At 49.7% G+C, this 22,343-nt stretch overlaps 1 protein-coding gene across 2 annotated transcripts in view; it reads left to right on the top strand.

Moving 5' to 3' along the window:
- Window positions 1-21,752, top strand: part of WDFY4 (WDFY family member 4) — a 296,192-nt gene extending 274,440 nt beyond the window's left edge. For both annotated transcript variants that reach the window (XM_027595872.2, XM_027595873.2), the window contains exons 54-62: window positions 2,188-2,400; window positions 4,919-5,066; window positions 6,137-6,321; window positions 7,311-7,469; window positions 11,743-11,922; window positions 13,849-14,031; window positions 16,174-16,258; window positions 20,143-20,254; window positions 21,293-21,752. In XM_027595872.2, the coding sequence (XP_027451673.2) occupies window positions 2,188-2,400; window positions 4,919-5,066; window positions 6,137-6,321; window positions 7,311-7,469; window positions 11,743-11,922; window positions 13,849-14,031; window positions 16,174-16,258; window positions 20,143-20,254; window positions 21,293-21,359 (1,332 nt within the window). In that variant the 3' untranslated portion in view covers window positions 21,360-21,752. The remainder of the gene's footprint in view (window positions 1-2,187; window positions 2,401-4,918; window positions 5,067-6,136; window positions 6,322-7,310; window positions 7,470-11,742; window positions 11,923-13,848; window positions 14,032-16,173; window positions 16,259-20,142; window positions 20,255-21,292) is intronic.
- Window positions 21,753-22,343: the final 591 nt, after the last annotated feature.

Here is a 22,343-nt window from a genome sequence, read left to right on the forward strand (position 1 = left end):
GGCAGCCTCTGCCTGGCTGAACACTGAAGCTATGTCCTAACATACACACAAAGCCCCTCCCTAGGCAAAGACTGGAATACTAGCTGGTTTTAGGCATTTTAAAGAAATCTTCATCCAATCATAAGATGACCATTAAGCTAACAGAGAAGAGGTTTTAGTGGCCACATACAACAAAAAATATAGACTTTATAGAACTAGTTCAGAAAAGTCACTAAACAAACAAACAACAATAACAAACAGTAACAACAACAAACCCTGGGGAGAAGGGAAAATCTGATTTCCAGAGTTGACACATCATATTATCTAAAATGTCCAGTTTTCCACAAAAATTATGAGACATGTAAAGAAAAAAAAGTATGGCTCATACAGAGGGAAGAAAGCAGTCAATAGAAATATCTCTGAGGAAGCCTAAACTTTGGACTTACTAGACAAAGACTTTAAATCAGCTATTGTAAATATATTCAAAGCATTAAATAAAACAATGTTTAAAGACCTAAAGGAGAGTATAACAATGAGAAAATAAAAAGAGATAGAAATTATGCAAAGGAAACAAATAGAAATTGTGGAGCTGAGAAGTACAGTAACTGAGATGAAAAATTCACTAGAAGGGATCAATAGCAGACGGAAGAAAGAATCAATGAACTTGGAAGATAGGTCAATTGAAATTAGCCAGTGTGAGAAACAGGAAGAAATGAGTGAAGAAAAATGAACAGAACCTAGGCACCTGTAGAACACCATCAAACGTACCAACATACACAAATTGGAAGTACCAGAAAGAAAGGAGAGAATGGGGCACAAAGAATATTTGAAGAAATAATGTTCAAAAACATCCCAATTTTGATGCCAAGCATTAATTTATACATCCAAGTTACTCAGTAAATTCCAAGTAGGAGAAACTCAAAGAGATCTATACTTAGACACATCATAATTTGTCAAAAAGGAAAGTCAAAGGAAGAATCTTGAAAGCAACAAAAGCAACTCATCACTTACAAGCTATCTTCAATAAGATTAATAGTTAATATTTCATTAGAAACCATAGAGGTGGGGTACCTGGGTGGCTCAGTTGGTTGGGCATCTGCCTTTGGCTCAGGTCATGATCTCAGGGTCCTGGGATCGAGCCTTGTGCCAGGCTCCCTCCTCAGTGGGGAGTCTGCTTCTCCCTCTCCCTCTGTCCCTCCACCCCCACCCTGTGCTCTCCTGCTCATGCTCTCTCTCTCTCTCTCAAATAAATAACCTTCTTTAAAAACAAGAAACCATAGAGGTAAGAAGGCAGTGGTATGAAATATTCAAAGTGCTGAAAGACTATAAGCCAAGAATTTTATAGCCAGCAAAACTATTCTTCAATAAAGAAGAAATTAAGATATTCCTGGACATATAAAACTAAAACAATTTATCATTAGCAGAACTGCCCTGTAAAAAACACTAAAGGGAGTTCTCCATGCTAAAATAAAGGACAGTAACTCAAGTCCACATGAAGAAATAAAGGAGGTGAGTGATAATAAGGAAACAGAAATGGTAAGGATGGGAAGAGACGATACACATCAAACTACAAGCCAGTGCCTGGCACCTAGTAGATGCTCAGTGTAATCATTGTAGCTAGCGTTACATGGAGCTCACTGTGCACAGGCATGGACACAAACCAAACCTCACATAATTCCACAAAGAAGGTACAATTACTGTCCCCATTTCATAGATGAAGAAGATGAAGGCACTGAGGAACAGAGATGTTAAGAAATGTCCATGGCAGGGCTGGGGTCCAGCCTGCTCCAGAGAGTGTTCTCCTAACTGCTACACTTAGTCTCAACCTCCTGACATCTCTGGTCAGAATCAGCTCTCCTTTTTTCTTATATCAATCTCAACAGGACCCCAAGACTTGATTTTCAGCCTTCCGTTTAGATATCACTGCAAGACATAGATATTCTGAACCTCACGGCTATAGCGAGAAGTGAATGAGCTAGGGTTATGGGGGCAGTCAGATCTCTTCCCACTAGCTGGAGGTGGGAATTGGATGGTCATTGGATGGCCCACATGTCTGCCCAGTTAGTGCTCATCAAGCTCAGTGAGATGTCACATCTTTCCTGTGCAGAGCCAGCATCCTGAGGCATGTGCCCCCTCGTGATCTGTGCAGAAGGCTCACAAGTCCAAGAGAGGCCTTCATTTTTCATGCTCTTTGGGTTTTGGTTCCAGGCTCTGGAAAGTGACTTTGTCAGTGCCAACCTCCACCACTGGATAGACCTCATTTTTGGGTACAAGCAGCAGGGGTCAGCTGCGGTGGAAGCTGTTAATACCTTCCACCCCTACTTCTACGGTGATAAAATGGACCTCAGCAGCATCGGTGACCCCTTGATCAGGAGCACCATCCTGGGGTTTGTCAGCAACTTTGGACAGGTGCCCAAACAGGTACAGCATCAATGTTCTTGGTCTTGCTTTCTCAAAAGAGTGTGTGCACTGTGAGCTTGGGAGTGAGAGTGAGGACATTTTCTCCTGGATAGGAACAAGAGAGGACTGGGGAGGGGAAATGGTCTTCCTACATCATCCCTCAACATCAGGGCTTACCCCTCTGTTACCATCTGATGTTGATGAAGATGATGACATCGTTAATGATAATGATGAGGACTACATTCCCCTCTGATATATGTGACAGACACTACAGTAAATCCATAGGATTTAATTGTCTATATGTGTGTCTATATTTCAGCGTTGCTGTGAAGAGCCAACAAATGGAGACATTAAGTGCTCGAAAGTGCCTGAAATATGATGGGCACTCTGCAAATGTTAGTTACTATTATGATTCCCTCATTGAATCCCCTCATAAGCTCTGGGTATAGGGATTATTCTTTTACAGATCAGGAAGCTGAGGCCCAGAGAGGCTGAATACGTAACTTGCCCACAAATGCACTTTTGCAGATGCCAGAGGTAGAGCTCTAGCCCCATCTGGCTGGCCCCAAAGCCTATGCCATTCACCAGCAGTGGGAGAGTATCTAAGTTCTGCCCGCTGGGCTCCTGGGGAAGTTGCTGGGGTCTCACATGGGCCTTTTGCTTCACTGGCTCCATCCTGCATCAGGATAGTCATGTAGCGATATGAGGCTATATGTTTATGGTGACATCCTGGTGAATGGTGGGCAAGAGGAGCGCTTATTTAACTGATCCCAGCCTTGTTGACCCTCAAACTTCAGTTCAGCGTGGAGAGGCTTTATTCCTAAGGACAACCATCTGGGCTACTAGCATAGCCCCATGGGCTGGGGTCTCAGCCTGGGAAGTCAGGAGCCATGCTGGGAAAAGAGTGCATAAGCCCAGCCAATTCTGGGGCCATCTTGGGCAGCAGCCTTACCCACACGTAACCATGAGGCTTGGATGGGCTCATCTCACAGTGCAAATCTAGTAACATCTCTTCTACCTGGTCTTACGTGACATGCTCCAGGTTTGCTCGGCTTCCAGGGGAGGGCAATGTGAGAAGTGCCTAAGGGTGAGTTGGAGAATGGACAATGTATCCAAAATGTGGGTTTGGCCAGGAAATGCTTCTTAGGAAAGAGAGAATTTCAGGAAAGAGGCTCGGGTAGCGAATGGTTTCATTTCTTTGAGAAATGAAATAATCCAGATAAAGCAATTAAATCAAAATATTAGCTACCCCCATCCGATTGTGTCCTGGGTGATATACTCACCGCCCTTGTCCACAAGCAAAAAATATTTTCACATCACTATGCTCACAGAGTGCACACAATTTTAGATTCTGATTTTATTTAGTGATGTAGCATATTAGCTTTTACAAAAATATTTCTAAGTAATCATCAGAATTGGAATTCTTCCAGGGGTCCCAACTAGAGGCAGGATTAAAATACTTCAGGACCATGCACTTGCCATCAGGGGGGTTGTGCGTGCCGAGGCTGTGACAGGCCTCTAGCCTGTGGTGCTTTAGTCATTCTGCTGTGCAAAGGAGGGACATTCTTTGTTTAATGCTCATTTAAAAAAATCACTGCTCTGATTTCTGTTTGTATTGATCACCCACCCAGCTTTACTAGGTAGACCAGTAATCAAGGGCTGTCACTGAGCCTAGACCGCTGTGAGAACCCCACCCACCCACCCCCTGGCTGCCTGCTGAGCCTCGCCTCTGCCCCTGGGGCCAGCTGGGGCCAGCTCTCACCCCTCCATTGTGGCACCCGGTGGATGTTTCCATCGAGGAGCATGGGCCCGATGGCTGGAAAAAACAGCCTCGTTGGGGAGGGGAGGGTGGAGAGCTGGCCTCAGCTGCCCTCTGTGGCAGCAGCAAGATTCTGCCAGCAGCATGGCCTTGCACTTCATGTTTTGCCTGGTTATGCAAAAAGCTTGGCATGAGGGACGATTTGACAGCAGAGATCTAAGAAAAATGAAAATAAAAAAGGCCACTAATGGGGTTTGCCTGTGCTCTTTGGAATGTTTGAAGGGATGCTATTAAAGAATTCTGTGTTGATGCCCAGATGGATGTGCCTGCAGAGAGTTTGCAAGGGAAAGGAAAAAAAATATATGAGAAAGAGCTCAAGCAAATGAGGAGAAACATGTGATCTAGAGAGGAAAGAGGGTCATTCTGACTCCATGATATGAGAGGCAGCTCTGCCAGGGACCAGGGCTCCTCGATGAGGTCATCCTGTCCCAGGCAGTGTGGAAAAGATGACAGTTTGGCAGCCAGGAGGGCTATTTCTGCTAGTCCTGCACCATGAGCTGGAGAAAGTAGCTGCCCCTCTCTGAGCCCCAAGCCCCTCATCTGCAATATCTGAGGGTTGAACCAGACAGTTCTCTTTATGCTCATCTCAGTCAGGAGCAAGCCCAGCCCAGGCAGTGCTCAGAGCAGAGGTGCCGCTGTGACTTGCGTGGGGACGCCGCCGCCTTGGGCCATCCATCCCTAATGACTTGTGTGGTCTTTGTCTGTCCCCTGTCTCTCCAGCTCTTTATGAAACCCCACCCAGCCAGGACCTCCGTGGGCAAGCCTTCACCTGGAAAGGATGCTGTCCTGCCTGGGAGCCTGCCCAGCCACCCACAGCCCTTCTTCTACAACCTGCATGCACTGAGGCCCTCCCAGGTCACAGTCAAAGGTGACTGCCTGGTCTGCTTTGTTTGGTGCCCTGTCCCAGAGTTGTCCCTTCAGCGACTATTGCTCCTTTGGAGGTTCAGGGGTACAGACCCTTCAGGGTCTTGGGGTCTGGCTTTAGATGGCTGTGTCTCTAGTTACAGAAGGAATCTGGGGAGGCCTCTGCTCTGGAAATGTCCAGAACCACCTCTGTTAGATCCTGACAGACTGACCTGTCTGTCTAAGACACACATTCCTCTCTTTCTTTCATATATGTGAGCGCACACACACGCACACGCGCGCACACACACACACACACACACACACACACACTCTTCTCTTTCTCTTTCTTTCTCTCTCTTTCCTACACACACACACCCCTCCCCACTCCAAAGCCAAGTGAGGAAGTCCCAGATTTCCTGAGGGAAGTACAGCCTCCCCTCAGTGGTACCCACAGTCACTGTTGCTCCCGAGCACCCAGATGGGCCTTCGGGCCTTAAGCCAAGAGCATCTATCCTGGGCAGAGAGCCCAGTGGGAGTTCCAGCCCGGCTGCTTCCTGGAGACACGGTGTGTGTAAAGTCTGATATCTGCCACCTGCGGGCTGCACAGCTTTGGGGAAATCCCACTGCATGGGGCAACATTCTGGAGTTGTATAAGGACTATAAGGTTGGGTTTGTTGGGGTTTTGTGATGTGTCCTTTTTTTCCCTTCAAATTCAAGAACGGTGTCTTTGGCACACCCCACCCTGCTCGATAAGGTGCCTGGGAGGGGCAGGAAGGGCAGAGCCCCCACAAGGCTCCTGTGGCTTTGTGTCATCTGCCCGGACAGCCTCAGCCCTCAGAGACACGAAGACCTGCGTGGCCACATGCGAGCTTCATGTATGTGCAAAGGCAGGGGAGGGCCCAGCTCAGGACCAGGGTCCGACACGGCCCCTGGAGTAAGGCCCTCGGGTGTGGTGCCTAGGCGAGCAAGCAGCTCCTGCCAGGGGTGGTGATTTGCCAAGTCTGGGTCACCTGCCATGGCTCCTGTCTGGGCCCAGTGATAGGGGGTGCTGTCCTTTGGCGTGTAAGCTCCACCATACTAACTGCAGGGTAGATATGTACCTTTTCTCTCTAGGCTCCGAGTCGCCCAAAGGAGCCATTGGCCACATCGTCCCTACTGAGAAGAGCATCCTGGCCGTGGAAAAGAACAAGGTGCTGCTGCCTCCTCTCTGGAACAGGACCTTCAGCTGGGGCTTTGATGACTTCAGCTGCTGCCTGGGGAACTATGGCTCCGACAAGGTGGGTGGGTGTGGGCCATAGGGGCGGGCTCAGGATGCAGGGCAGGCGCAGGGCCCTCAGCCTCTGTCTGTTGGGGCAGAGGCAGTCTGGGGATGGGCCGGCCCAAAGCAGGCACAGCTGCCCACACCCCACTGCCTCCATGCGGCCGTGCCCCCTGCCTGTGAGGGAGAGGTTTGTACGGCTGTGCTCAGGGCCCTCGTGGGCCAAGCCTCCAACCTGTGTTCCAAGGAGTGGAGCTTGCAAGTTCTCAGTGCACGCCATCACCTCAGAGCATTCTCTGCCACTCGGCTACATGGAGGCCACTCAGACTCTCACTCAGCCTGGGTGGGAAGTCAGGGTTCCTCTGGCCCTGGTCATGGCTTGGAGTCAGAGGACAGTCACTGAGCATTCAGCCGGTACCAGAAGCCAACCATCTGGTTAGTCTTCCTCCATCCTTGACTCAGGCCATCCAGTGACCTCACTTCTTGCTGGGGCCCTGGCAGCCTCCCAGGTTCCTTGCCTAGCCCGCCTCCCCTCCCACCCTAATTCCCACCCACTGATCACATGGCATGAACTCCCTGCCCACCAAGCTCTGTCTCTCCATCCCCAGCCTTCCCTACCACTTCATGAGGCAGCCTGAAACTAGTCCCAGATATCAGCCCCTCCTGAAACCTGTCTCTGACCTCCTCAGGCTGTCGTTGGCCTCCCTGAGGCTCACTGTGCTTCCCATGAAAATCCCAAATCATGGGATTTTCACAATGTCCCCATGACTTACTGCTTGCTTGTCTCTCCCCAATCCCTAGAGTATGAGCTCCCTGGGCACAGGCTTGGACTGTCTGGATTTTGTCACCAGAGCCAGCCTCCCAAACAAGTGACATGTCCCCCCGTTCCCATGGCCCACAGGCAGGCCAGCACTATCCAGACCTGCCTTTGTCCCTGTGTCACCCTGTCCTGGCTCGCAGCGCTGTGCTGGCCGGGGCACCAGGGCTCATCCCGCTTGTCTCCTCTAGATCCTAATGACTTTCGAGAACCTGGCTGCCTGGGGCCGCTGTCTGTGTACTGTGTGCCCAGCCCCCACAACGATCATCACCTCTGGGACCAGCGCTGTGGTGTGTGTGTGGGAGCTCAGCATAGCCAAAGGCCGCCCAAGAAGCCTGCACCTCAAGCAGGTATGGTGCCTCGGTGGGGATGGTGCCTGGGGCGGGTGCGGCACCCTAGTGTGGCCCAACTCCCTGAGCACCGAAAGCCCTGCCTCCCTCAGGAGCAGAGAACACAGTGAGGCACTGGGGGCAGCACAGGGCTCTGTGCCATGAGAGGGCCACGGTTTCATGGCCACAGTGGATTTGACAAGCCCGCACGGCAGGTGCCTCCATGGAGACCCACACCTCCGTGAGAGACACTGCTTGCGCCGCAGAGCCAATGAAACCAGTTTCCTTGCGCTAGAGCATGTTTTTGACCATGTGCCAGGGACATTTTATGCTGAACATTTTGCCTTCTCAACAACCCTGTCAAATAGGTACTATTATCATCCTAACTTTACTGCTGAAAAAAAAGTAGGTTCAAGGAAGTTAAGTGACGGGTGCTAGAGGCAGAAATGGAAAGGCTGTTTCAGAACAGAAGTGGTTATGCAGGACTAGAGCAAAAGCAGGGGGCAATGGTCTCATTCTGGTCCTGCCTCAGGACCCACCGCTGCTCTGAGAACAAGTACAGTGTCCTTACCGTTTACTACGACACGTGCATTCGTTTACTCTTGTAAAGCAGGCACTATCATTCCCACTTCCACAGGAGAGACCCGAAGCTCAGAAAGAGCGAGTTTGCATTTTAATCTAGGTCGATCTAACTCTAAGCCCACGCTTCCTGCTTTTGCACCCTTGAACTTGCCTGAGAGTACCACTAGGTCTCCTCAACTTGAAGTGCAACTTGTGTTTATATCTGCTTTATAGTTAGCCATAGAGACCCAAGATAACAAAAACCCAAACGAATCATACAAAACTCACCATGGGCCAGATTTCCTAAACTGAACATGTTTCACCGGAACTGATCCTGGGTTTCTCTAGATGCTTTTCAAGCCACCCCCCAGCGCTTGGGCAGTGCGCGGTGGACTCTCATGAACATGAGGTGAAGGAAGTCAGTGCTGAGGGGGCTGATGAATCCTGTGGAGCAGTGGCACCTGCTGGGCCGGGACAGCAGTGTGGGCCAAGCGCAGGCTGCCTTCACCAGACTCTCCAAGGCGGTCCTCCAAAGCCAGCCTCGGAGCACCCTGCCTTTTCACATTTTCACATCGTTCTGGGTTTCCCTGCTCCTTTCTATGAACTGCAGTCAGGAGGCTGGGTCCTAATTCCAGACTTAAGTGAAGAGACAGTGCATTACTCTGTGGAGCCTTCCCCTCTCCCAGGCACCACTCTGGGGATAGCCGGAGATCCAGCCTGACTGCAGAGCTGGCCTTGGGAAGTCGGGGAAGCAGCCTCCCCCGGCTGCTCTGAGGTCCCTTTCAGAAATAAAGATGAACTGTAAAAGCCCCGGTATTGACAGCATAAAAATGCCATTCATCATCCTCTCCTGGTTATAAATCAAGAGGAAAAGGGATGGGGAATCCCATCCCACATGCTCGTATTTCTTAGGCAAAATAGAATACTTTCTCATTTACCTATGGTGGCTGACATGGCCTTGGGGCTCCCCCAGACCACCAGCTGCTCAGTGAGGGGATCTGTCCCCCGCTTGTTGACAAAATCATCATTAAGTAGTTTCATAGACAGTTTTTTGAGGGTTTTATTTTTTAAAGATATTACAACATTAAAGACAAATGTCAAATTCACTTCAAAGTTGAACAATTCTCTCTAATCCCTATAAAAGTTTTGTTGCATACTGCCATCCCCAGATATACCTATTTAATACCATTCTGATCATTGTGTAGATATGTTTATTCTATTTTCGCCCAGCCTATCAAATTGTTTCTGCTTTTCCACAGTCTCTATAATTTACATTTCAATTGTTCCATATTATTCCATTTCCATAAAATTACATTTCAATTGTTTTATTATGTCAGTGCACCACAGTTTAATAAACCATTTCTTCTAAAGCTAAACAATTACATTACTTGCAAATTTTAACTGTTTTAAATAGTGCTGCAGAAAACAACTTATATAGATTGCTGTTTGCTTCTGATTAATTGTTTCTTTAAAATAAATTTCAAGAAGTAGAATTACCAAGCAGGGACGTGATGCTTTATCTATCGAGGCTCCATAGTTTTACCGTGTCACCGACGACTCAGAGTGCCCATCTCAAAACAGGTGTCCAGCATGAGCAATTATTTCCAGAGGTTTTTATTTTATTTATTTTTTGCTACTTTAGTTAGGTATGATGACATCGTGAAGTTATTTTAATTGGCCATATAGACAGGTACTGTAGTAGTCCCCTCCCCCCCTTTATTATGGTTTCACTTCCCATGGTCGCAATTACCTGCGGTCAACCCCGACCTGCAAGCAGATGCTCCTCCTTCTGACTCATTGTCAGAAGGTCAGTACTGGTGTAACACTGTGTCACGGTGCCTGTGTCGTACCCTTCATGTCATCTCATCAACTCACATCATCACATCACAGGAAGGGTGAGTACAGTGTCCAATAAGATATTTCGAGAGAGAGAGAGAGGTCACATTCGTATAACTTTTATTACAGTATGTTGTTGTAACTCTTCTTTATTATTAGTTATTGCTATTAATCTGTTACTGTGCCTAATTCATAAGTTAATTTTTTTCATAGGTATGTATGTATAGAAAAAAAAAAACACAGTAGACATAGGGTTTGGTACTATCCACAGTGTCAGGCATCTGCTGAGGGTCTTGGAGCACATCCCCCATGGATAAGGGGGACTACCGTATTCTGAGAAAACAAAAGAGCCAATAGAGAACACATTTAAATCTGCCGTCCTCTTTTGCTGATTTCACCAGCCTTTCCCGAAGGGGGTGGCTGAGTGCCTCACGGTGGATGGGCACTGCCTACATGCTGGCTGGTCCCCCTCACTCTCCAGGGCCTCCTCTCAGAAAGCAGCAGACTTGACGCCATTAATGGACAGCACACACGTAGGCACTTGGGCTCAGAGCTCCTTCTGAATGCCCAGCCCTGACTGCAGGGTCCCCCGGCTTACACGCTTTAGAGTCAACGTGTCCCCTGAGGTCAGAACTTAGTCATCAGCGCTCCGGTCAAAGCCTCTGCTTTTCTCTTCACTTAGATAGTTTCCAGTCTCCTAAGATGACCCAAACCATCTTCTGTGGGTCACGTCCAGAGCCTTGCCAGCACCATCTGGTCGGTGCCACATTAAGACCTATTAGAAACAAACAGGAATCCCTGGCAGAACTTTTAATTGCGGTGACCAGGCAAAGTGACAGCTTTGAAAAATGATGCTCAGCCTCATTGACTCAAATGAGTGAGCAGTCATCTGTCCTGAGGGTGAAGGTTTACCACTAGGTAAGCCAGCGTAATCATGTTTCAGAATGCCACCTCCACACTTCTCTGGTGGATTCCAAAGGACGCCAGCAGGGGCGCACACAGGAGTTCTCAGATCCCGGCTTACCTGGAAGCTTCTGGGACAGTTGTGATGGAAACCACACTGTTGGCAGCAGCAGTGGGCCCAGGGGTGTCAGGTCACCCCAGCCCCTCTGGCACACGTCCTGGGGAGCAAGGGCTCTGGCCCTATCTGGATACGTGGGCATCTATGAACCAGGCCAGACCTGGCGCAGGCCAACCGGAGGGCCAAGACCAGGGCCCTGAGTCACCTGCTGCCACGTGGCCAGACAGGCTATGAACCCAGACCCATCACACATGAAAAGTCATATTTTTTTTCACTATGACCTGACTGACCTGCCTTCTTCCCGTTTTAGTGGGCAGAGGCATATTTGTTTCCAAGGCTCCCTTGGTGTAATGCTCAAACTTGAGCATGCACAAACATTTCCTGGAGGACTTGTGAAAACCCATGTTTTGGAGCCCCAACCCCAGGGTTTCTGATTCAGTAGGTCTTGGATAGGGCCCAAGAATTCGTATTTCTAACACATTCCCCGATGATGCTTATGCACCTGGTTGGAACGCCACACTTTGCAAATCAGTGTCCTTGCCTATGACTAGAGGGAAGACAAGTGCAGTTGAGCACACAGCAAGAGGGCGCTACTGGCCTCTGTTTCAGTTATGATAAAAGGACTGCAGATTCACCCTGGCTGGGCCCCAACTCCTAGGAATGGATGGAACTGAGCTGAGAGGCCAGCATGGACACACACACACACACACACACACACACACACACACACACACACCCCCCAGACTTTGGAATCACAGAATCACCCCAAATCTCTGTTTCCTCCTCTCGGACCCAGAAAAGGAGGACAAGATATCTCCCCAAGTAGCTGGATTCAGAGTCCCTCTCAGAAGCTGTGGCTCTGCCCCTTGTCTCCAGGCCTTGTACGGACACACGCAGGCTGTCACGTGCCTGGCAGCATCGGTCCCTTTCAGCCTCCTGGTGAGTGGCTCCCGAGACTGCACCTGCATCCTGTGGGACCTGGACCAACTCACCCACGTGGCCCGCCTGCCTACCCACCGAGAAGGCATCTCTGCTCTCGCCATCAGTGACGTCTCAGTAAGGCCCTGCCTTCTCAATGTCTGGGAGCCTGCCTGGCAGCATGGTGCAGTGCCCCAAGAGAAAACCCAGGGGCAAAGAGAGGCTGACCACCCAAGAATGTGAAGAGGCTCCCGACTGTGTGGAGTATTCTTTACCCAGACAGAGTGGAGCCATCAACATGGGCAGCATCTGGGTCTAGATTTTATTTTTTCCTTTTTTATTTCTCTCCCTCAGGGTGGTGGGGGTGGTGGGAAGTGTCTGTTCTGGCACAAGCATGAAGTTGGCTTTGGTAAGAGATCTGCTGGGCTTGACTGACTAATTCAGCTCACTGACTGCAAATCAGTGTTAACTCAGCAGGTGCTTCTGGTCTCCATGGCAGGAAGTGCTTCTGCTTGTCCCTCGGTGCTGGCTGCCATAGATGAGCCTGTCAGGAACATGTGTGTGTGTGAGAGAGAGAGACAGAGACAGAAGAGAAAGAGTTAGAGAAATATATATCTAAATCTCAATATGGAGTTTCTCCCAGGCTGGAATCTCCATCATAGGGCACGGGGTTCCCTGAGGATTCAAAACCTCTGCATCTGCTCACGAAAGCCTCAGGAGTCCAGCACATGGATAGACTGGGCAAGGGGATAATAGAAGGAGGGGGAGATGCTCAAGAAGGCTCCTGGTACCAACTTTAGTCAAAAGTGGTCTCCAGGTAGGCCTGAATCCAGGATGAATGTTACATGGGCAGATAGAGGGTGGATGGATGGATGGACAGATGGATGGATGATAGATGGATAAATGGGTAGATGAATGGATGGGGAGATTGAAGGATGAATAGGCAGATGGATGGCAGGCAGATAGGTGGATAGATGGATGGATGGATGGATGAATAGGTATGTGGGTGGATGGATATTTGGAAGAATGAGTGGGTGGATAGGTAAATGGGCAGATAGAGAGTGGATGGATAGATGGATAGATGGATGGATGGTGGGTGAACAGATGAATTGGGGGAGGCATTAGGAAAGAAAAAAGCCCTGATCTGAGAGAGCATAAAACCCATAAAGAATAATGTCCTCAGTCCTCAGAGAAGACTTACAACAGGACAACAACTTGTTGACTTCAACTTGTCCTGAAACCAACCGAGTTCACCAATTGAGTGCCTGCTGGGCCCAGTGCTAGGTACTGGGCAGAGATATATCAACATGGTCCTTGGCCTCAAGCAGACTCTATACCAAACAATTCAGGAAAAGACATGACAGAGCCAAGTCCAGGGGGCTATGGAGGGGCACTGAGTTGCCTACATCCCTTTTGTGGTTAGGGCAAGGCTCAAAAGCATGGCTCCAGCTGGTTTTATGAGACCTCGGTGACAGTGACCACTACACCATTGGCTATAACATAGACAAGGACTTGAGAAGAAAACTCTGGACATAACCATTACAGGAGATTCAATGGGGACATTTTTCCTCAGAAATTCCCTTCAGAGGGACATTGTCCAATTTTATGAGCTATATACAATCATTCAAACCTCTGTCCTTGCCCTCCACCAGGTGATATCCAGATTTTCTTAATGGGCACAGGGCCAGCCAGCCAGGTATAAGTCCCATGTCCAGAGCCAGGGGCAGTCTCCAAGCTGGGTCTTCTATGCCAGTCAGTATATGGTCAGGGAGAGGGCTGTGGGAGAAGTCCAAAGGGTGAGCCAGTCAGCTTGTGTCAGGGAAAGCAGTATCCAAACACATGATTGCAATAGGAAGATAGCCAGGAATTTGCAGTATGTGAAAACACAGCAGACCGATGAGTCATCTGGGAAGAAGTAGGTGTCTTAGAAGGTCCAATATTAGCTTGGATAGTCTTCAGAAGATAGCAGGTTAAGGGTGATTGCATGTACAAACTGGCTGAGCAAGTGGCAGATGGGCAGGCAGTGAGCCCAGCATGGAGTAAAGCCGGCTCTCGCTGCTGCAGGGCACCATTGTCTCCTGTGCGGGAGCCCACTTGTCTCTATGGAATGTCAACGGACAACCCCTGGCCAGCATCGCCACCGCCTGGGGCCCTGAAGGAGCCATAACCTGCTGCTGCATGTTGGAGGGGCCAGCATGGGACACAAACCATGTCATCATCACTGGGAGTCAAGACGGCATGGTTCGGGTAGGTGTGTCTTGGGCAAAATGAAGGCATGGTACAAGAAAGTGTTTTTCTCTGTTCTGCTCACTTCTTCCAAGAGTCTAAATCTATAGGCTGCATTTCAAGCCAGGTGGCAGGCCAGACCAGATCTCCGCAGCAAATGAGGGCAAAGGCAAGTCTCCCTCCAGGCATAAAGTAAATAAATAAATAAATGAAATTATGTATGTATAATTTTATATACACATATACTCATGTAATGAAATAAACACTTATTATCACAAGGTGTGAAAGCCGAATGGTCAAATGCACAAGAACATAGCCCAGTGCTGAAAAGAAATATTTGGGCCATCCATTCACACACTTGCCTATCCATCCATCCACCCATCCATCCACCCACTAATCCATCCAGCTATTTATCTCTATACCTATTCATCCATCCATGCATCCTTCCATCCATCCGTTTTTCCATCTACCATCCATTCATTCATCTACATGTCCATCTATTCATCCATCCATCCAGTAATACATCTACCTACCTGCCTAACTATTTATCCCTCTACCTTCTTTCCTTCCTTCCTTCCTTCCTTCTTTCCTTCCTTCCTTCCTTCCTTCTTTCCTTCCTTCCTTCCTTCCTTCCTTCTTTCCTTCCTTCCTTCCTTCCTTCCCTCCTTCCTTCCTTCCTTCCTACCTTCCTTCCTTCCTTCCTTCCTTCTTTCCTTCCTTCCTTCCTTCCTTCCTTCCTTCCTTCCTTCCTTCTTTCCTTCCTTCCTTCCTCCTTTCCTTCTTCCCTCCCTGCCTCCCTTCATTCCTTTGTTCCTATCCTTCCATCCAATGCTCTATGCTTCCATATACCCATCCATTTATCAATGAACCCATCTGTCCACCCACATATTTGTTCATCTATTCATCTATCTAAACACCTAACCCTGGCTCTGTGCCAAACTCTTCATACAAGCCATAGGGGACACAGAACTTAATGGTAATAGGCCCTTAAGATGCTCATATCCTAGAAGAGAAGAGAAAAACTACATGTATGCAATGCATGCTATGACCAGGATGATCAAAGAGTGCCATGGATCCTCTTAGGAAGGCCATGGCAAGGGAGAGAATCCTCCCTCAGCAAGAAACCAGGAAGAGAAGGAAACAGAAACACTGAGGTGTGAGGATTAGCACAAGGAGAAGAACAAGGTAATTTTTCTGAGACTGACAGGAAAGATAAGGAATCATTCAGAGGCTAACTCAAGAAGCTGTCAATTGAATTCCACAGTTTATGAAAGGAAATGTCAAATATGCCACAAGGTATTCAAGAAAATGCCCATTGAATTCTACAAATATGTATGAAAGCTTGCTGTATGACAGCAAGAAAAAAGACTGAGGAAGGCCCCTCAAGAAGCCTTATCTGTGGGCTCTGAGGGGCACATGGTCTCTGAAGAGAGCAGGGCGTCCTGGGCTAGCCAGAACATGAAGAGGTCAGCGAGGCCGGGGCTTGGTGGGGTGCGGTCCACGCTGTGGGTCAGTCAGAGGAGCTTGGGCTGTCTGAGTAGCAGGTGCATTTCTTTCACAGGCCCCCAAGTCATGAGTGGGAGTCTTTCATACCCTCAGCACTCATCCATCCAGGAAGATAATTGAGCTCCTGGGATGGCCCGGCGCGGTGCTAGGCCTGGTGTGGAGCTCACAGAAGCATTAAGGGGAGGCTGGTCCTTGTCCTTTGGCTAAGGAACTTCCAGACTCAGCAAGTGAGAAGAAGCCATATGTGGTCAGCCTGAGGATGCTCACAAGAGCGCTTGGGACCAAGAGCCAGACACAGAGGATGGGGAAGCCTAGCTGCTGAGTGGGGAGGGAGGCCTCCAGGGATGGCGGCAGCAGGATGAGAGGGCATTAGCTAGGTAAAATGACAATAAGCCAGCTGCTGAGTGTCACCCATAGAGCTGAGGTTGATGGCAGATGCCCTGTCACAGGAGTGCAGAGTGAACCCATCCAAGCTGCAACTGTGCTCGGCTGAAGCCCAAGTACTCTTTCCCAGAGAATACACTAATAGTGGAGGTGAAAGGGGACCAGGCTCCCCCACCTTCCCTCAGAGTCCCTTGGACGTGAGGGAATGGGATGGGCCCAAGCCTACAGACAGGATCATTTCCCCAGCCATGGCCTTTTCTCTTTTCTGGGCAGATTTGGAGGACTGAGGACATGAAGACATCTGTTCCCGGGCTGGCAGCACCAGAGGAGACCTCAGCCCCACCTCCAAGCCCTAGAGGTACCTGCCCTGCTCAGGGTGCGGGGCACGCTTGCCTTGCTCATTCTTCCCTCTCCTTTCCCCTCCTGTAGCGCCGTTCAGGCCTACAGAGCCCAGGGAAGCCAGCGGGTCTCTCTGGATGTTGACAAGTTGGGCGGACAGAGCACAGTTTATTGCAAGCTCCTAGCAGATGTGAACCATCATGGAGAAGTCCTGTTGCATCCTGGCCCCATCATGCAGGGACCAGTGAGCTCTGGGCTGCTCCCTGGACATGTGAACTGCGGTGATGGTGGTTGTCAGCACCTCCTGAGCTTCAGAATTGTGGGGGTGGGGGGACATGCCTTGCAGAACTTGGTTTAATGTTCTCCATCTGCCTGGATGACTCTTCAATGACAAACTTCCCAGCCTAGGGCCTGGGTCCAAATACCTACTTGCCTAGACAGCCGGGCTACAGCCAGGAGCAAGGAGGGGCCAGGGAGGGGCCTTGCCATATGCCTGGGGAGAGGAAGTGGTTCCATAGTGCCCTAGCTTTCCCTGGGGATCCTGGTTCAACCCACGCAACCCCATGGCAAGCTCCTCAAAGTGGGTCTGGGGGTCCTCTGCATCAGCATTGCCCAGAAGCCTTATTAAAAATGTAGATTTGGGTCCGTTCTTACCTTAAACCCCAGCAAATGATTGGGGGTTGTTAGATTTCCATATCCGGCGGGTTCCCAGGTAAGTGTGGTGTGCACCAAAGTAAGAGAACAACTATTCCAAAGCCCTCTTTGGGTTGTGGCAGATGGTACTAAAGGAGGGAAATCTCTTTCTTCTGCTGTCATGGCCACTGGTAGCACAGCTGGCATGGCCACCATTACAGAACTTGGAGGGAGAGGGCTGACCAGGAGCGGCTTCCATGGTGCACACTTGCCATGCGTTCTCTTATTTGTCACAGCAACCGTGTGAGGTAGATTTTACTATGACACCCTTGTGAAGGATAAGGAAATTGAAGCACAGAGAGGCTTAGTAACTTGCCCAAAGTTATATGACTACTGCAGTTTTCACTTCTGCCATGAGAGCAGACACAACCAGCCTCAGACTCACTTCACACTGCCACACTAACCTCGACCACAGATACTGCCATGCATCACCATCGACAGCACCACCCCCTGACCATAGACACAAAGGTCACCATCAAAGCCATCACCTCCTGCTCGTGTACCACAGCTGTCCCAATGGCCCCACCATCACCTCCTCCAATGCGGCAAACCTTTCTCAGCTCTGTCTTCATCGAAGATTTGGGCCCAGGACTGAGACATCTTTCCTGGTGTGTATGACAACAGGAAACATGTTACCGTGAAGTGTGGAGTCTCCTGTCATCATGAGTCTCTCTGGTTTGCACTGCATCCCAGGACCCCTGATCTTTCATGGGAGAGCATTTTCCAGAGTGCTGAGGGCTGCCTTCTGAAAAGAGTAGCCATTTTCAGTTAGTGCCCATTGAATTAGTTAGTTAGTGCCCAAGGAACTACTCCACACCTCCTTGAGTCATTTAGTCATCCATTTATGGTTCTTTCTTCACAGAAGCATACACTGACATCTGATCAGCTCTTACTAGGTCCCAGGCTCTGCACAGGGAATCCCTTCCTTCAAAATAGGGCCATCCGGAAACACTTGTCAATAATCTGGGCTGACCCAGAGCAGTGACCTCACAAGGATCTACAACCACATTCACTTCATTATTCCTAGTGTCTCGAGGGTCCTTTGGGACTACAGGGAATCAGCCCATCTCAGAGTAAAAAGAAAAATGCGTGGGGCTTGTGTATTCTAAGAAACTGATAGCACTTCTTTGGAGAGCAGGGGCCAGACTTCCTCCCCGACTGCCACAGTCTTGGAAGAGAGCTAGCACAGGCTCCTTATTCTCTAGCCTGCCCAGGAACAAGTCTGTGGTACACCTGCCGGGGAGCATCCGATTCAGGCTTGCGTGCCACTGCCCGTTTCTGGAGCTATGGTGGTCCAATGAAGAAAAGGTAGATAAATGGATGTCTGCACAAGAATGCTGTGTGGATGGAAAGACAGATGAACAAAGGGCACCTCAGAGACATTCTGCTGATTCTGGAAGTGCCAGTGTATTCATGGGTTTCTACTCAGGATCAGCAGTTGTGCTGAGATTGTGCTCATTGGGGGTGGGGTCCAGAGCAATGGAAAATGAGATAAAAAGCAGGAGACGGGTGCCTGGGTGGCTCAGTCGTGAAGCGTCTGCCTTCGGCTCGGGTCATGATCCCAGGGTCCCGGGATCGAGCCCCGCATCGGGCTCCCTGCTCGGCAGGAGGCCTGCTTCTCCCTCTCCCACTCCCCCTGCTTGTGTTCCCTCTCTCACTATGTCTCTCTCTGTCAAATAAATAAATAAAATCTTTAAAAAAAAAAGCAGGAGACAAGGCTCTAGACCTGGCTCTGTCCCCAACAGCTTCTCTGTCCCTCAGTTCCCCCACTCCGTGAGATGGAGGTGCTCCTGTACATCCTAACGTGATGACAGAAAAATAATAGGACATAGGCAAGAATCTACTCAACAAAATGCAGGTCGTCCTTATAATTTCACAGGCTTGAAAGAGCCTCCCCCCCCCATATACCGGCTGATGACATTAGGGAGCTCAAAGACAGTTTCAGGCTGGCAAGAGCCCCCTCAGGCCCAGGTCCACATCCTTCCCCTGCTGTTTGCCCTGACCTGCCTGAGGTCACCACTGTCAAAAAGAATTACGTGCCAGGGTTGTAATCACAGTTCAAGGGAGGATTCAGGTGAAATGACATGAGGGCGCAGACACATTCATGGAAACCAGGCTGGGCCACAGTATGGAGCTAGCAAGTCCATGTGCAGGCTTACAAACCCAAGCCAGTGGAGGTCTTGCTGCTCTCAAAATATTGTTCGAAACGGTTTGGCTGGAAAGCAACAGTATTGGGCACGACACATAGATATTTGCACACGTGTCCTGTTGGCGTGTATATCGCTGCATCCCTCAGATGTCGTAAGGGGCAAGAGAGGAGATCTTTGAAGATATTAAGAATGCTGCATTTGTGTACAGATGAAATCTAATTTCTGCCTGGAATTCATTTATTTGTCATTTGAAGCAAGGACCAACCCTGTTGAGCACAATTCATTTTAGGAATCGCCCCGTAGATTTGGACTCAATCTGGTACATAAAAAGTGCTCAGGGAAGGCTTGTTGTTTGGACTTTTGCACAAACACAAAATGCGCATGCATTTCCCAGGGCACAGAAGAGGCCATCTGGGCCCAGCTGGGCCAGCGGCATCTTCCCGCCCGGCTGCCGAGGGACCTCGTGGGAATGTACCCTGCCGATGTCTCTCCATCTCACCCTTCCATGCTGAAGGAATTACTGTCTGTCCCCAAATGCAGTCATTAAAATGAGTGAAGTAACAATCATTGAGTTATATTTTTTGAAAAAACGTTCTCAGCATTTAATTATTGGTTGTGGCGTGAGAGGATTTAGATAAGTTGATAATGCCGACTTTATGTAATTTATTTTTACTAGGCAATTACGGGCTGCATTACATCCTGGCAGCAAGGTATTGTGGGGCATCTTATTAAGCATAAAGCCAGTAAACACTGATGAACAATTTTGCTGAACTAGGCATGCAATTTAGAAAGCAATAATACACAAATCCAATTTGGTACACAATGGGTACCGCAGCACGTCAGCACATGTAACTATCACAGCCTGCAAATTAAATTGGGACGGCCCTTTTTGCAACAGCACAGGCCAAGATTAAATATATTTTCCCCCTCAATTTAACAAGTTGCTGACCACAAATATAAATACGTGTGTATGTGTTTGTGGCCCTGCGTGTGGACGTACACGTGCATGTGTGTGAGCCCACTCGGGGTTTCGAACGATTCTCTTGCACGACCCCCACAGGTCACAGGTGGGAGAAGAATCTTGCCTTGTGTCGAGAGCTGGATGTCAGCCTTGCTTTGACTGGGAAGCCCAGCAAGACCAGCCCTGCGGTGACAGCTCTGGCCGTGTCCAGGTAACCAAGGCCTGGCTTCTTCAGGCCTCCAGCAGGGGGCGCCGGGGCCGCCCCTGGGAAAGGCCCCCCGCAGCTCTAGTCTCAGGCTGCCTGGCCCTGGAAGGTGACCTCACTACTGCAGGGACCTGGAAGGGCCCACCACGCACAAGAGGCAAACAAGGTGCCTATGTAGGGCCCTAGGACGTTTTTTTTAACACGCACATGTTCTTGCTCTCTCTCTCTCTCTCTCTCTCTCTCAAATATCCATGAATTCATGAAGAAATCTAGAAGGTAAAAGCGTATGGCTTTGTAGTTTCATGCTATAGAGAGACTTTTTTCCTGAGGCTCACTACCGATTATAACATTTGGTGTAGTGATGATCCTACACCACAAAAAAAAAAAAAAAAAAGCCTTTTGAAAGCTCTAAGCCAGTGTAGAAGAGCCAAGTGTCAGACACCACCCTTGATAGACAGTATTTTATTCTTCACAGCTACCCTGTGGCAGTAAGTGGTACTTACTGTCATTAATCCATTCCACACACTAGGAAGTGTAGCCTCAGGAGGCTATGGACCTTTGAGAGCTGCTTCCCTTCTTCCCTCACTGCCCTGGAGTGGGTGGCTCAGGGTCCGTGGTGGTGGGACCCACAAAGTGTTCTAGAAGCCAGGCTGAAGTGAGGTAGGCTAGGGTGGGCCATGGGCAAAGGGACAGAGGGTCCAGAGCCCTACCTCTCTGAGGGAAACCCTGCCATTTGTTTGGCTGGGGGGACATCAGGCACACCTGGAGATGTTGGAGAGAAAAGTCTGGGCTTCACCCTGCCACTTGGAGCCTGGACATCTTGGAGTGTCTCTCCGTAGTCATGAAGGAGGCCGCAACCCTCCTAGTTCAAAAGTCCTCCTCCCCCGGGTCAGAACATTCTCCAGTTCTCCCAGCCCCTCCCCCTGCCTCAGGTGGAGGCCAGGTGCAGGCCCTACGGGGTCCTGGACTGAACCCCCTGTGTCACAGTTGCCTGAGGGCCGACCCTTGGCTCTAACGCTCTTGTCTATTCCTTCTCTTCCCAAGAAACCAGACCAGACTCCTGGTCGGCGATGAGAAGGGGAGAATATTCTGCTGGTCTGCAGAAGGGTAGGAAGAAAGAGACGGTGGAAGTCTGGCCGAGCAGCACGTGTCCTGAGCTGCAGCAGCACCCCACAAATGTGGACTGACCCAGTGCCCGGGGCTCAGGAGAGTCTCCCCCGAGGAAGGGGCCCCTGGCCATCAGAGCTGCACACCCTGAACCACTCCACGGCCCATGGGACTTTGGCCTTGGATTGTCCAAGGACGCACTCTATAAAAAGGAAAGCACCCTGGGAGCCTGGGAGTGGCGATCTGGAAACCGTGACTTGCTCACAGGCTGCCCACGAACTCACAGGACTCACCTTTTCAGAGGGCTGATTACGTGGGGGGAAAAATTGGGTCGCTTACTAGAAACTAATGGGAAATATTGGATTTTCTTTACTTTATTAAAACAACTATTTTCCAGATGCAAGAGGGCTCGTGAGTATAAAATCGCCACTCTTTTCCACTCAGTTGTTTGCCTCCCATACCTAGAAAGGCAAGAAGCCCTCAGGGACGCACAGCCCACTCTCAGAGTGTTTCTCAGGCCTTCCTGTCTCCCTCCATGGAACCTGGCTGTCTTGCAGGCTTGCCTGCTGGACAGGGGCTCATGGGGAGTGAGGGGCCACACCCAGGAGGCCTACTTCTGTGGCTGAGCCACAGAACGTGGCCATGAGGCTGCCCATGTCAGCCTGGGAGATGGGGGAGAGACACCCCACCATGGTATGCCTGCCCTGTCTTTGTACCCCACAACAGTCTTGGGCTTGGCAGGCTCTTCCCAGAGCCTCTCCTTACACGAAGGTCAAGGGCCCCAGTCCACATGCCGATTTGGAGCTGGAGCTCATCCTGGAAGAATCTGGGCTGCTGTGTGACTTCTGCCCTCCAACGGAGAATATGGCAGGTGAAGTAGTTAGTGGAGCCCCTCTGAGGAATTCCAGTGCCTTCCAGAGCATGGGTCACTCTCAGTCCGGTCATTGGGCACCGAAGGCATCACTCTATTCCAGTGTCTTCTCTCCAC

The sequence above is a fragment of the Zalophus californianus genome, chromosome 15 (genome assembly GCF_009762305.2).
Source record: "Zalophus californianus isolate mZalCal1 chromosome 15, mZalCal1.pri.v2, whole genome shotgun sequence".
NCBI lineage: Eukaryota > Metazoa > Chordata > Mammalia > Carnivora > Otariidae > Zalophus > Zalophus californianus.